Raw genomic sequence first — 16,419 nt, 5'->3', positions numbered from 1 at the left:
GGTATATCATCTGTAGCTTTTTTGTGGATGCCCTTTATAAAGTTATAGATGTCCTCTTTTATTTCTAGTTTGCTGTTTTTTAAAAATCATGAGGGTTAAATTTTGTCAAATTCTTCAACTAACAAAATCATGTGTTTTCTTTTCTTCTTTAGCCTATAAGCATAGTGGATTACGTTGACTGAGTTTTGAATGTTGAGTCCGCCTTGCATCCCTGGGATAAACTCCAGTTGGTAATGGTGTATAATTTTTTTATACATTGCTAATGCTATTAGCTAATATTTTGTGAAGGATTTCGCATGTACATTCATGGAAGATATTTGTGCATAATTTTCTTTCTTTCCATTTACTTATTAATTTTTGTATACTGTTCTGTCTGGTTTTAGGATCAGGGTAATGCAAACCTCATAAAAGGAACTGGGAAGTTTTCCCCCTTCTATTTTCTGAAAGATGTTGTGTATATATCATGTTAATTATTCTTCAAACATTTCAGAGAATTGTCTAGTGAATCTCCAGTGAAGATTTCTTTTGGGGAATTTTCAAATATGAATTCAATGTCTTTAATAGTATGGGGCTACTCAAATTACCTATTTCATACTGGGTGAATTTTTGTGGTAGGTGGTGTTAAGGAACTGGTCCACTTCATCTAAGTCATCAACTGTATGCATGTGGAGCTGTTTACAGCATTCCCTCGTTTTTATATCTTCAGAGTATGTAGTGGCATCCCACGTTTCATTCTTGCTCATCTGTTTTCTCCCATTCTTATCTTTGACCATCTTGTTAGCAGTTTGTCTATTGATCTTTTCAAAAAAGAAACTCTTTAATTTTCTCTATTGTTTTTGTTTTAAATTTCATTGATTTCTGCTCTTATTTCTATGATTTACACTCTTCTGCTTACTTTGATTTTGCTCTTTTCTAAGCCCTTCATGTGAGAGCTCACATTAATTTGTTTCATCTTTCCTAGTGTAAGCATTTAGTGCTATAACCTTCCCTCTCAACATTGCTTTAGCTGTATCCCACAATTTTGATATCCTGTATTTTTATTTTCATCTAGTTCATCATTTGTTTATTTCTCATTAAGATCTCCTCTGTGACTCATGGATTATTTAGAAAGTATTGTTTATTTCCCAAGTATTTGGATATTTTCCTAATATCTTTCTGTTATTGATTTCTAGCCTGACTCCACTGTAGTTGGAGAACATACCCTGTATGAGCTCAATTCTCTTAAATTTGTTCAGATGTGTCTTATAGCCCAGGATATGGTCTATCTTGGTATATGTTTTGTAGGCACTTGAAAAGAATATGGATTCTACTGATGTTGATTGTTCTATAAATGTCAACTTGATCTTACTTGTTGATGATGTTGACTTTTCTATCCCTGGTGATTTTCTGTCTGATTCTTATATCAATCAATTTTGAGAAAGAGGTGTTATAATCTTCAAATATCACTGAAGATATGCCAACTTCTCCTTTCAATTCTGTCACCTTTTGCTTTATACAGTTTGCAGCTCAGCTGTTTGGTGCATACATTTTAGATTTGCTATGTCTTCTTGAAGTGACCATGTTATCATTATTGGTCCTCTCTGTACCTGGTAAATTTCTTTGGTTTAAAGTCTATTTATCTGATATTAGTATAACTACTCATGCTTTCATTGGATTGTTTACATGACATATCTTTTTCCATCCTTTTATTTCCTATATGCCTATATTATTATATTTGAAGTCAATTACTGGTAGACAGCATATAGTTAGGTCATGTTTTTTAATCCACTCTGATGATCTACACCTTTTTGTTAGTATATTTTGATTGTTTATATTTAATGTGATTATCATATGCTACAGAGGAGGTGGCAGTCCAGGCTCCCAAATGGACTTCACTGAAACTGCTGCAAGGCATGGGGAGGTGCCTAATTAGTTAATACCAAGAAGGATGAAAGAATTGACTTCTTACTAAGCCTTCTCTGATACTGTCTGGTGCAGGATGGGGGGAGTTATAGTGAAGTGAGAGTGGAAGTCTATACTCTCCACCTGGCCTTTCTAGTCTTTTTCTGTGGTGTTTGGCTGGAGAAGAATGGTTATTTTCTATGACTTTCCATCTTGCTGGCTGGTCCTTTCCTGGTCCCTTGGCTAGAGAATAAACTTTTTTTTTTAATTTTTAATTTAAAATTAATTTAAAAAGCTTTTTAAAATGTCCATGTCTGTCAGATTTTTGGGTTACCAGCTTCTTCAGCTCCAAGTCCAGAATATACACAGCAAAAAGAAAACCCAGGTAACTTATGATCGTGTCATTCCTTGGGTCCCAAATTCCCTTGGCAATCTAATTCTTTCCATATTCCAGAGTCTTCTTGTGTTTGTATAATTTCCAGGCATTTTAGTTCTATATAGTAGGAAGAAGAGGGAAAAGCACATCTACTCCAAATTTCCAGAAACACAAATCACTGACCATTTTTTAAAATTAATTCTAACAACCGTTTACTTGATGTGCTTAGACTATTTACATTTAATGCAATCACTGATATATCAAGATTTAATTCTACAATTATAATATTTGCTTTCTAATTGTTCCACTTGTTTTCCATTCCACTGTTTGCCCTTTTCCCTTTTAGATTATTTGAACAATTTTTAGTATTTCATTTTAACTTACCTATTATGATGTTTTGCTACATCTGTATGCTTTTTTACTGGTTGCTCTAGGAGCTATATACCTCATTTTTCAGTCTACTTAGAATCACTACTTAAATTCCTCAAGTGGAATGTAAGATCCTTACTCTTAGATAAATCACTTTCCCTCCCCGACTTTCTACTGTAATTATTTTACATACTATATGTATATATTCTGAAAACTCTGAACAATGTTATAATTTTTTTGTTTTCAACCATCAAACATATTTTGAAAACTAAAGAGAGAAGGAACAGACTATTACAGAGACTGGCAAATTTTTTCAGTAAAGAGACAGATAAATATTTTAGGCTTCTGAGGCCATACACTATGGATGTAATGATTGGAATTGGCCATGTGGATGCTTGTGGAATACAGATAGTGTTCTATTTCTTCACCTAGTTGAGAGTTACACAAGAGTTCATTTTTTAGTAGCTCACCACCCTAAATTTTATGCATCTAACTTTTTTTGTGTCATACCTACCAAATTTAACCTAATTTTGAAGCTAAATAGATCAGAGAGCTTGAAAAAAATAGATGAAAGACTTTGGGAATGGATTATCAGAAAAAAGAAGGGGTACATAAGGTATGTGGGATTTACTGCTCCCTTCAGCCCTTCCTTCTTTGAACAAAATTAACAGATGAGAAAATACTTAGTTTGCCCTCAACTCTGAGATACTGAGAATCTCTACTAAGTGCAATTCACTGAGTTGGGAACTGCTTACTGGTGCTAGAAGTTGAAAAATAGGACTTATGGGGGCACCTGGCTGGCCCAGTTGGTAAAGCATGCAACTCTTGATCTTGGGGTTGTGAGTTCGAGTCCCACACTGGGCACAGAGATTACTTAAATAAATAAATAAAAATAAAAATGGAGCTTGTGGGAAAATGAGATTAGAGGTCAATGAAGAATATATTCAATATGAAAAGCAGGAGAAAGGGAATAAGAGAAGAAAGGGAAAGATGTCCTTTAGTGAGAAAGTCAATAATATGAATTCTGGATATTTTTTCCTAGGGAGGGCATGAAGGAAAAGGAGGTTGAAGAGAAGGTGGTTAAGAAGAGAGAAAAGAAACAGGGGACAGAAGTAGAGAGGAAGAGGCTGGAGAAAGAGATGAGATGGAGGGAGAGAGAAGAGAAAAGGAATGAAAGATAAAAGGAAGGATGGACTAAAGAAAGGAAAAGACACAAGAAAGAAACGTGGCAAAATGACCCATATTGGGCATCTGGTACAAGCCAGGCATTTACCCGTAGGATTTAAATCTCAATCAACTTCCTAAGGTAGATACTATCTTTCCTCTTTTATAAATGAGGAAATGAAAGCTCTGAGAATTTATTTTACTCAGGGAAACACACCTAGGAACATCACCCCAGCTGCATGCAACTCCAAATTCTGCACTCAAGGAAACCATTTAATTCCAACAGAGAGAATTCCTTTATGGCAAGTAAATGTTTATGTGACACTTGACTCCCAGAAAGAATTACCCTAGAGGGTGTCCTTGTCCTAATAAGTAGAAAATAGTTGACCTTCTGAAACCTTAAACCTATAATTCTGCAAATCTATGGCAACAGGCCATATTATGTGGAATACTTATTGAGATCAATGACATCCTCTAATTCTGCCTTACTACTAAGGGGCATTTTCAAAGAGTCTAATGAAAGAGTCTAACATTTCACTTTCTGAAGTGAAATAAGTACTAGAAGTTCTGTTTAAGTTGACAAAGAATGCCTTATCTTATGAGAAAATGGGCACCAAATATATTCCATGGCCCAGTTGATAGTATTTACCAACTAAACACGAATGCCAAAGATAGATAGATGTATGGGGTGGTATAGAAAATTCCAAGAGAGGACTCAAGATTGTCAAATTACCTGGATTTCTTCAGGCTAAGCAAAGAGCACTAGCAAACTACCAGTGGGAAAGAGAGACCTCAGAAAAAAATCACCTCATTTTGACAAAATTATTTGACAAAATTATGTGAAGAATAATGGACTTTGTATGTACCACAAATTTGGGGGTCACTTCAGAATACTTGAAAAAAAATATGCATTAATTCTTTCACTTAAGTTCAAAGTTATTTAGCACTTACTGTAGGTTAAAAGGAGGCGTAACGGGATGGCAGGAGGAGGAGAAGGGAAAGGATAATTCACAAAAAGGCATAAAAACTAAACCAAGCTACCTCCAAGGAATAATTAGAAGTGAAAATCAATAAGGAGAAAATGGCTCATATTCTCTTCATTGATTTCCTGTGCACAGTGAGTCAAACTTGACTGTTGGTTAGAAGTCAGTTTGGCTACTTCTTATTACTTTTTCAGCAGTTGGGTACTCCTGTCAGTGCCTTTCACGCCGGAGTCTTGCTTTGCTCTAATCACAGCTGTCAGCTATTGAGCGAGTTTGACACCCTGACTCCGCAAACGAGGGGATTCACACTCTATGCATATGCAGTTGATTCCTTCATTAAAGCTGAGTGACAGAACAGATATGGTGAAGAGCCACCGATTTTTATAAGCAAAACAAATGGCTACACAATCAAGTAGGAATATCCTTGATCAGAAACACCCAGAGAGCCTTAGAACCAGTCTTTATAAAATTCAACCATTTTTATTACTGAAAATACCTACACTTTTACTACTTAAAATGCTAGATAGAGGCCATCAGTCAAGAGCCAGATCTGTACACACACACGACTCCTCCCCTACAACCTTAGCTGTCCACTCCAAATAATCCTGGTTGGAGATCCAGGTGTTGGTCAAAAGGAGGATTACTTAGCTATTGTGATCTGGGTTTTTGGGAGGCATTAAGTTTCTTGGAGGAAAAAGGACAGAATGACAGTGACCATTATCTCCTCCCCCAGCACCAAAACAAGAAAGCAGAACTAGAGCTCCTCACGGTATTGTCATAATGTCACGAAATGATAGACTCTAAGCTGAAATGGACCAGCTTCAAAATTGTTTCAGAGCGTCCCTGACAGGGGTGAATTCAGATTCTGGTTGACATTCTTAACAGTAAGTCTGACTTGTTTGGCTGTAGGCTGCTCTTGGGAAATGGAACCACAAACCCCATCAGTAGCACAGGAAGTCCCTACAGCCCGGTCCAGTGGGGATGAATTCCCAACCTGTAACTTGTATCTAGCAATCAGTGTTTGCCCTCTTCAAACCCCAAGACATCATGACTCCAGCCACCACACGTTCCTGCTGCACTTCTCACAATGGTTAGTCTCTGCCTCCCAGGCCACAGAGACATTACCAATGCCCTTCAAAAGGTCAAGTGACTTCTGACCATCCCTAACTGACCTTTTCGTTTCCTCCATCAGCTCCTTAAATAGCTAGTGAAATGCTCTTCTATGGCAATTTGTTGAGCCTCCAACACTACCACCTGCAATTTCTCAGCAACTCAGAACTGCTGACAGATAATGACCAAAAAAAAAAAAAAACCAAAAATAAAACAAAACAAAACCCTAATGGATTAAACAAATACACTGGTGAGTAGAAACTCTCCAACTGACTGAAGAGCAGTAAAAGGGACACTACCACTTGAAGAGAGTGGAAGATGTAGCTTACCCTACTGTCTGGGGGGTAAGGAGATATAAATCAACAAATATATATATATATATAATAAGTATATATACTTATTATATATATATATATACTATTCAACGCTGCGATAAATTTTAAGGAAAAAAAAAAAAACTATCGGTGGGGGGCCGGGAAACAAAGAGGACAGTGCGAACGGAAGTACCCTGAGCGTCGGCAAGGCCGCTGAGTCTGTCACCAAATCTCTAAAGCGGCCCAAGCCCAGAGTCAGACGGACCCATCCCCTGCTCAGTGGCTCCAGAGCACATGTCACACTGGGACAGTGTTGCTTCGTGTGTCGCATTTGGTCTGTCTCCTCTGCTGCAGTGTACTCAGGCCCAGAGCGCCCGGCACGTGGCAGGGCCTCAAGAAAACGTTCTTGAATGAGGAAGTGGCTGTTACATTAAAGCGTACCTCAAGGAATGAATGACTGAATGGACGAACGAATGACCAGGCCTATGCCCGCTCGGCTCCTCAGGCCCACGACCACGCGGGCCTTGGTGTACCCAGGTAAACGACCGGGAGCCACCCGCCTCAATCTCCGCCTACGGCGGCCGAAAGGTGTCAAGACCACTTCAGGGCGGAAGAGCCGCCCCCGGCTGCCGCCGGACCTGCATACGCGCAGGCGCGGGCACCGACACTTCCGGGAGGTCACATCCTCCCCCGTCTCCTAGCAACGGCTGGAAGCGTTGCTGACGTCCTGGGCTACGGTGGAGCCGGACTGAGTCGAGTCTCGCCGTCCGTACGATGGTAAATCTGGAGCCTCCGTCTGCGACCCGTCGCTCCAGGGGCGCCGACGTCGGGGGCCTTCCCTGGCCGGCCCCCGAGGCCGACCCTGGCCCGCCCGTCCCGGGGTCGCGGCGAGGGCTGGGGGCTCCAGAAGCTTCTTGGAGGGGCGACGGGGAGACCCTGGAGGAAGGAGAGGGCGACCTTGGAGGGGAGAAGATACCTAGATGGGGGAAACTATCTTGAGGGATAGATACCTATGGAGTTGATTCCGGGGGCTGGAATTTGCGGGGTGTAGATATCGAGAAAGAGAGAGATTGGGGGGGAATGAAAGATGTTGAGGGGGTGAGAGACGTCGACAGCGAGGAAAAGTTTGAAAAGGAAAAGACGAGATGGAGAGGAGGGAAGTCAGATCCTGGGAAGGAAGAAAGATGCGACAGGGAAAGCAGGGGAATGGGGAGAGGGGAGACGGAGGCGACACTGAGAAAGAAGAAAGGAAAATAAAGAGGAAAAGGAGGAGAGAGAAAAAATGAAAAAGAAGGAGAAGGAAAGGAAAGGGGAGACTGGGGATAATTTGAAAAGGAGAAAGGTGAAAGAATTTTAAGAGGAATGAAAAGGAGATTGGAGATGGGGATTAAGAGATTGTATTGGGGGGCGCAGAAATCACGAAAAAACAACTGGAAGAGGAGAGGGAAAGGCTGACAGCAGAGAGGCATTTGGGAGAGAAGTAAAAAAAAAAAAAGATAAACGGGTGTGAGTGGTTGTAAGGAGCTGTGGACATTGTCCTTAAAGACGGCAAAAATGTAATACATTTTGGATCCCCTGTATAACTATTTCGCTTTAGTGCAGTGTTTCCCAAAGTGATATGCAAACTCTAGTTGCTATGTAAGATAGCTCGGAAATAACAAATAACACAGCAAATCACATCTGAAAAGTTATTCCTCTTTCTTTCTCCCCCCAGCCTGTAGAACTATATCCAGGAGAAAGCCCCCGGCACTGTTAGGTCCTTAATACCACTGTAATTTGGTAATTTCCATTTTTCACCTGAATATCAGAGTTCAGGCTCAGACCTTTCTTTGGGGTAGAATTTAATCATATGCTCTCTCTTCATTTTGTTTGCTTTTATGGTTATTTCTGTTTATGACAAATAGTAGCAGATTTCCATTCAGTAGTGGTAGTGATGTATAGTTTCCCTGTAAAATGTGTTTAAGCTTTTAGTAGTGAGATAATTTAAAGAGCATGCTAGGTAAATAATAGAGATGATATTCATAATGGCAAAAAGTGAGAGTCCAGCACACAAATGCCTGAAATGCAGAAGTTCCTGCTGTAGTGGTGGAAAAGAGGACATAAGTGTCCCTGCCCACATCAAGTGCAAAGGAAAACTATCTTTTTTACTAAAGTAGCATAATGTTCACCTCTGTGATACTGGAAGGAAAAAATAAATCACAAACCCTCATCAAGAAACTGCAGGATACTGTTTGAATTCAGAAAATCCAGTGATCACTCGGGAATCATGTGCAAGTTTGAAAAAGATTATTTGTGATTTTAGCATTGGTAGAGGGGAATAAAACTGGTACAATATAGTCTGTGCATAAGATTAATTCAGAAAGCTGAGTTAATTAAAGGAGTTCCAACATAATCATTCATGGTTGAACATCCAGCTTGCACTGAGACCCAGGCTCTCGTTACCAAGAGAATCCTGGAATGTGTTGTGTTTACAGAATATCCTGAATTTAATAATCTGAACTCCCAAGTAGGTAACATTTAGGACTAAAAATCAGATATCTCGTGAAGGGATACTTTTAGACAGAGGGAGGTAACCATATATCTCTAACTATTTGAAGGACTATAATACAGAGAAGGAATTTTTCATATGAATACAGAAAGATCAATGAGCAAAGCATGAGTAGGAGAAGATTTCTGTCCAATTTAGAGAATGCTTTTCCAGCAAATAGAGACATTAAAAGTTGCATGAACTCTTGTGAGGCAGTGAGCTTTCCACCCCTAGAAGAGTTCAGGCCAAGAGATGTGTCAGGGTTTTATGTAGGAGTCTTATATAGGCTTGGATACAGGACCTGACCACTTCAAAACTCTCTTCCAGAGGTCTGAGATTATAGTATCCAGTTCTTTATGTTAAGGAGATTGGGAGGTAGGTGTCTCTCTAAACTTTATTCACTTCAGGATTGGGGTTACCATAAAAGCCCCCTTTGGTTAATTGCCTTCCTGATCTCTTCAGGCGGAGGTGGAGGAAACCCTAAAGAGGATCCAGAGCCATAAAGGGGTTATTGGAACTATGGTCGTAAATGCAGAAGGTAAATATATAACAGGATGCCTTTTTGACATGCATAAGCCAACCAAGAACCTGTTTGTTGTGCCAAGCCTAGGACAGACATCTTAGAATTTGAAATAAGTATATTTTCCGTGTTTTAGCTATAACATTTACTTCTCAAACAACTACTGAGTCTCTGTTACATACCAAGCGCTCTGCTGAGAATTAAAGATACGAATAAGACATGTCTAGAAATATCTATATATTCCTAAGAAACACTATACATTGTCTAATTTGTAAAGCTTTGGTAACTCTCCTAATATTTCAGAAGTACCAATTTAATTATCGTATTGAAAATAGGGAGAATATCATTGTTGGTAGTTACTTTTTATTTTAACATTATAAAATATACGGAGTTTCAGTCTTCATTTTAAGTGAAATTGTTCCTTTACCATACTTAATAAAATCTTTGAGAATCAATTTTAATCACATATGGTATAGTCTTTGTGAATATAGCATTTCCACCTATGAAATCTGTAGACTTCCATCAGAAACTTGCTCTCATTCCACAATCACTGTTAACAATCCACAGAGCATTTTCTCTGGCACATCACTACCCACTCAGGTATGGTGGCAACCTCTCAAAGGCTCCTGCTAGTTTCATTGCTAATTCAGGCATTTGCAAGGGCAAGAAGTACCACAAATCTCAGAGCATTTGTTGAAATAAGAATAGCTACTTCACGCAATTCATCATGCAACCATGAAACTGGCACATTGCCATAGCACAGTACTTGCATCAGAATCTCACACCTATTCATTATTTTGGCACAAATCTATCAAATGTTTATTGAGCAACTGCAAACCACAGTCAAATTCGGACTTCGATCCCCTATCAATTAAAAATAGAATATAACCTACCTTACTGATGGTTGTGATCATTAAATGAAATAATAATAGTCAAGTGCCTGGCACAATACCCAACACTTAATGGAATTATAATCAAATAGTTCTGAGAATGTGGAAGTTTTTAATTGATTTGGACAGATAAAACATTCAATGTATAGATAAAACATTGGATGTGTTTTGCAAATAATAAAATAAAATGAAAAATAACACCAAATGAATATAATAAACTCACCCACCTTGAGTGATCAGGAGGGAAAGGATTTAAGATCAGCCTTATAGGTAAGAAAGAGTTATGCCTAATATTTCAGGAAGTGGTGCAACCCTAGGACATTGTTCTGGTTGAAATGATTTTAGTTCCTAGGATGTTCATAAACTCTGCACACCCCCTAAGACTGGCTATCTGTGTGGCTTCAGAAAGGTAATGTATCCGTTTCCCTCAGCTGCCATAACAAGGTACCACACACTTTGTGGCTTAAAACTTTAGAAAGTTGTTATCAGTTCTGGAGGCTAGGAGGTGAAACAAGGGTGTCAGCAAAGACAGACTGTTCTTTGAAGTCTCTAGAGAATGCTTCCTCGCTGCTCTCTCAGCTTCTGGTGGTTTCTGGATTCTGGTCCTTGGCATTCCTTGGCTTGTAGATGCATCAGTAGTTCATTCTCTGCCTCCAGCCCCACGTGGCATCCTCCTCTCTGTGTCTGTTTTCTCTCCTTAGAAGGACCCCAGCAATTGGATTCAGGCCCACCCTGATCTAGTGTGACCTCATCTTAACTAATGACATCTGTGGAGACCCTATTTCACATTCTGAAGTTTAGGGTAGACTTGAATTTGGGGGGGGAGGGGACACTGTTCTACCCAGGACAACTCATCTAATGAGTTATGTTGGAAGATCTTAGTCAAAAGTACATAATCCTAGCAATATGCATCATATGTCTGAAAGCACCCATACCCTGCAATTTGTAGTGTCACTCCTAGGAATTTATCCTAAGGAGCGAGGAAGAAAAGATTTAAGTATAAAGGATACTCACTGAGGCATCATATATAATAGCAGTAAATAAACAGACAAATAATTCTAAGCAGCAGAGAAAATTTTAAATTAATTATGTAATATTTACTGGATGAACCATTACTCTGTTTAAAACGTTAAGGAATATTTAGAGTCACGGGAAACTAAATATTAGATGAAAAAAAGCAGGGAACAAAGCGGTAAGCCAATACTTTCTAATCATAAATATATCCAATCACACATACACACTTAAAATACATATGGAAGAAAAGGCAGGGAGGTGTTATGGTGATCATCTCTGAGTGTTGGAATTACAATTGACTTTTGCTTTACTTTCCTGAAGTTTCTCAATATTTTTCTTATCCAAAGGCAACAAAATATCATTTTTAATATCAATTAACTTCATCTAATTAACCCCTACTAGGATAAGATTATATTAGGATTCAGGGCACTCGTCTGAAAGCCAAATTAACTTTTTTCCCAAAAATATAAACGAAAGGTTTATTTTTGTGGTCACATTATTAATAACCAGAGTGTATAACAAGCATGTTTATTAACAGCATATGGTATAAGTTGTGTGACCAGAATTCATAAGATATTCCATTTCAGCAGCCTACTGGATTTTAGATGAAAGTACCATTTACTATAGCGCAGCTTTGCCGCTTTCAGAAGACCCATGATCCTTATACTGAAAATATTTAACTAAGATGGTGTTCATGTGTTCTTGTTTACTACTAGTGGTTTTAGTGTCATTTTCAGCAAATCATTTTAACATATTTTCAGGTTTTATTCCTGACGAGGTAGGCCTTCTACCACATTTATACATTTAGATCTCCTCATATGATGTGTTAACCAGAGTCCTTTGGTTTCACCGTTACTGAAACATAAGCCTCCTATCCATGACAATAAGGTAGACTTATGGGTTTCGCCCACTGCTGAGTGGTACAGGTTTTTATTAGAATAGATTCTTTGTTAATGTTGGTTTCTCATTTATAAAACCATTCATTGTTTACAATATTGCAGCACTGACTGTTGAATTAGATACTGGTGAATATACATATTTGTTTCCCAGGCAGTCATAACTATTATATATTCTTATGTATATATAAGCCTGATTTCTGTTCGCTCTTAATTTTAAGTATTCCTGACATCTCTAACAATCCATCATTTGAATTTCACTAAATTTTATCAGCCATCCAGCCAATTCCTTATACTTTTGAAATACAATCAACCAAAATACAAATGTACAGTCGAAGACTACCAGCTTACTGGGATCATAGAGAGTCCTATTTTAAAGTACTACCATAAATTCAGCAATATCAAATTCATATTCTTTGTTCTGGAAGTTCCGTCGTAGGGATTTATCCTACCCCTAGACACAAATGTGAAATGGCATGCACACAGACATATTCTGTAGCCTTGCTTACAAAAGTCAAAGATTGGGAACAGCCTAAATGCCCGTCAGGAGGATTTATTAGTTACATGTTCATAAGGCATCCATTCAACAATCATGTTATGCAGTCACAAACCTGAGTGGCCCAGCCTTATGTGTACTGAATGGAATAATTTTCCAAGTCTTGGAATGAAAATAAAAGTACAGAATAGAGAACAATACAATTAAGGAATGAAGAATGCAAACACAAACATACTTGAACACACTTAGAATGTCTCTGCAAGGTTACCAAAGAAACTGGTAGCAATGGCTATGTCTCAGAAGGAGACGTAGGTGAATTTTCTACCATGGGCTAAAATTGCTTTCTTAATAAATTTTTAATTACCTCACATGGTACCAAGAAAGAGCTCAATAAGTATTTGTTGATTGATTTTTTTCAAGTGGTCTGTAGTGGATATGAACAACTCCAAGAGTTTCCCCGGCGTGCACTTATTATTCAGAAAGGCTAGCTGTTTTATTTACTGACTTGGATCATGAATAGACTAACTAAATAGGCCTGAACACTGGATTCATAATCTTGTCATCTATATTTTAAATAATTTATTCTGGTTGTATTTCTTGTTTTGACACTGAGCAGTGCAGACTTTGTAGGTAGTCACTCTTCAGGATGCAAAATAAAACTAGTCCACGGGAGGTGCTCTCAAAAGGTGGAGTGCTTGCTACATTTCAGCCTGCTGCTCGTTAAAGACACAGGCCTTGCCATGTTTCATCAGCTGTGAATGATAGAACTGACTTCGGGGTACAGTGGCCAACAAATGATTATACAGAAATGAACACATTTGATACAAAATCTCATTTATTGAACAGATTTTCCTGTAAATATTGTCCTTGTCTTGTTTGGCAAGACCCATTCCAGAGGTAATGGTTTTCTTAAAAGAGAAAAGCAAGTAGTCTGTTTCATGGTCAGAATGGATGTTCTCAAAGAATATGAAAAACTGGGAAAATCCTTAGTTTGTAATTACTGTTCCACACCTGAAGTCCTCTCTTGTGTAACAGTTTTTGGAATTGCATTCTCTGAGGGAAAGCCCAGAGCTATGTTTGCCTCTTTCACTGCGTGGCCTTAATTCAGGTACTTGTAGAATCTGAGCAACCCCAAACTCACCTTCATATGTCCCCCTAAATTAAGGGCAAGTTGGCAAAACAAATCCTTGCAATTCCCTGGCTATCCGGTAGTTCTCAAAATCATCGGAAGGCCCTCTCAGATTCAACACAACATATGTAAAGTCCCTAGCACAGCACCTGTTCAAAAATAAGCCCCAAGCACCAAGCGACCTGAATTGAGCTAGATTGATTTGAACTGAATTGAATTATACTTGCATATTTGTCTGGCTAGATTTTCCCAGTTAAATTAATAGGTTCAGATTTAAATGCACATAATGGAACAATAGAGCACACAAGCAACCAAATTTAATAATGCTTAAGCCAAGAATGAGTGCAAACCAAGGGATGCCCAGCAAAACCAGAGTGCCTTCGCTGCTGTGTCCCCTACTATAAAATTTAAGATATGCAAGATACTGTATGAGGAGATACAAAGAAATGTTGTTTAAAATCCCTTTTTGATATACTCTTCAACATGGGCTGTGATATCCCTTTCTATTTCTGGCCTTAGGGGAGGAAACTAGCACCAGGTCACAGACCAAGCATTTCGAAGCACAATGGTTGTAGACTGGCCGCTTGGAGGTACATTTTGTAGAGTAATATGTTACCTTAGTTCTGAAGTAATCAATTCACAGCTTCCAAAAAACGTATGCACAAAAACGTTCATCACACCATTAGCTACGACAACAACAGTAACAACAAAAACCGTTCCTAACAATCTAACAATGGGGGATTGGTTATATTATGTTTATAAAAGTGGACAGCCATTAAAAACAATTTGATGACATTATCACTGACAAGAACAGCTTGTATATGCTATCATTTAAATGAAGAAAAAAAGCAAGAGTCAATTTTGTTATGATAGTTTGAGCAAGTATATTTTAAAACCCATGTAAAGACAAAAAGATTGGCAAGGAATAAGCTAAAATTGTTACCAATGAGTAATCTCAGCCATAACATTTTCTTCCACTTTACAATCACCAGTATTTTCCAGTGTTTCCACCGTGTGCATATTCTTTTGATAATCAAAAAATGTGAACCCAAAGTGAATCTCGTAACAGGCATTCCTATCCGAACAACGTTGGACAACTCAACAACGGTTCAATATGCAGGTCTTCTTCACCAGCTGACGATGAAAGCCAGGAGCACGGTCCGTGACATTGATCCTCAAAACGACCTCACTTTTCTTAGGATCAGATCAAAGAAACATGAAATCATGGTAGCCCCAGGTAATGTGGCATTTTGTTTCATATTTAAAACATCTTTCTGCTTTACTGGATAGAAGCTTTGTTTCAAAGAACTGGAAGTATAGATTTTAACATGCAACATGGCTCATAATGTTCTTCAATTACAAAATGAAGATGTTTGAATCTGAAAAATCCAACCTGGAAATTTTGTGAAATTAGTGACAAATGTAACCTTTGAAGAAGTTTAAATTTTTGCCCATTTGTATTTATTATCAGTAATCAAAATTTTTAGGAGATGTAGGTCCCACATTAGGTGAACTTAGGACATTGAGACTTTCAGGAGAGTGGAGAAATGTCTCCTGTCCAAGGGATAAAGTAGGGAGTGGATCAAAGGCCTGTAGGGTCTTATACCTTCCCTGGGAGAGAACCCATTCACTTGGTCTACGGACAGACAGCAGCCATAAAAATACTTCTTTCCCTGAAGGAATTACATGCACAATATCAGCCAATGTCTGTATAAAACAGGACTCATGCTCCAAAGTCTAGTCTAGAACAAACTTCTCTATAGAACCATCTATAAAATCAGAATGACCCACAAACTGAAGCTTTTTCTCCACCTGTGTTCTCACCCTGGCTACACATTAAAAGCACTTGGAGAGCTTTACAAAAACAATTACTGACACCTGAGGCCTCACCCCGGGCCAATGAAATCAGGACCTCTGGAACTGGGCCCCAGGTCATGGTAGCTTTTGAAAGCTGGACAGGTGATTCCAAAGTGCCATGAGGATGGGAAACCATTGGTCTACAGAAAGTCCAAGTGATGTTTTGAAGAGAAAAGCAGGTTAGCTGAAGTATTCATTTATTAAGTTTAATTTTTCAGGTGGGTTAATTTTGTCCACCTCTCTCCACAGATAAGGAATATCTTTTGATTGTCATTCAGAATCCATGCGAATAGCCTTGCTACGGCCCAGCTTGTCCTGTGACTCCTGGCTGAAAACGCTTTACTCTTTATTACTAAAATTATATTCCAATCGAACTGACCTTTTGGACATTGTTTTCTATTTTTACATTTAAACTACTGTGCACGTCTCATTTAGTCCCTTTTGAATGTATTGTAAAGTTGTGATTTAGCTATGTAATAAATGAATTCTGGTATGTGGGTCTCTCTTTTTTTCTACAACACACAACTGAAGGATTCTCATGAGAAGACAGTCTTCCTTGCGACAGTCTTTGAAGTCTAGAGATACACCAAGAAGCAGCGGGGCTGTGTCCTTTTGCCCATTTCCTTAGCATGTGGGGAGATCTGGTGGAGCACAGCAGGAGCGACAAGGGAAGTAGGAAGTCCTGACCCTCTGGGGGCGCTACATGCTTTCCCAGGTTAAACAAGGGAAGTAAAAAGTTGGAGGCGTGGTTCTGGGCAGGGTCAGCTCCAAGGCTGAGCGCCTCCTCCCACCTGCGCAGCAGACTCCTCAGAGCACAGCCTGCGGGACCAGCAGAGGGTCTGGGGCCAGGTGCACGCTTGGAGGGCTGACCAGAAAACTCCAGAGGGTGTATT

The 16,419-nt window shown here is 38.9% G+C and overlaps 1 protein-coding gene across 1 annotated transcript; it reads left to right on the top strand.

Annotated features, from left to right (window-relative positions):
- The first annotated feature begins 6,889 nt into the window (after window positions 1-6,889).
- Window positions 6,890-16,023, top strand: DYNLRB2 (dynein light chain roadblock-type 2). Its single transcript, XM_027618993.2, has 4 exons — window positions 6,890-6,974; window positions 9,187-9,262; window positions 14,739-14,906; window positions 15,776-16,023. Exons 1-4 carry the CDS (start codon window positions 6,972-6,974, stop codon window positions 15,817-15,819), a joined length of 291 nt encoding a protein of 96 aa, XP_027474794.1. The 5' UTR covers window positions 6,890-6,971; the 3' UTR covers window positions 15,820-16,023.
- Window positions 16,024-16,419: the final 396 nt, after the last annotated feature.

The sequence above is a fragment of the Zalophus californianus genome, chromosome 17 (genome assembly GCF_009762305.2).
Source record: "Zalophus californianus isolate mZalCal1 chromosome 17, mZalCal1.pri.v2, whole genome shotgun sequence".
Taxonomy (NCBI): domain Eukaryota; kingdom Metazoa; phylum Chordata; class Mammalia; order Carnivora; family Otariidae; genus Zalophus; species Zalophus californianus.
This window is presented reverse-complemented; position numbering and strand designations above follow the sequence as displayed.

Coding starts and splice junctions, on each gene's coding strand:
- DYNLRB2 (XM_027618993.2), top strand. Junction 9,263..14,738: donor TATGGTCGTAAATGCAGAAG/GTAAATATATAA, acceptor ATCTCGTAACAG/GCATTCCTATCCGAACAACG. Junction 14,907..15,775: donor TGAAATCATGGTAGCCCCAG/GTAATGTGGCAT, acceptor CTCTCTCCACAG/ATAAGGAATATCTTTTGATT.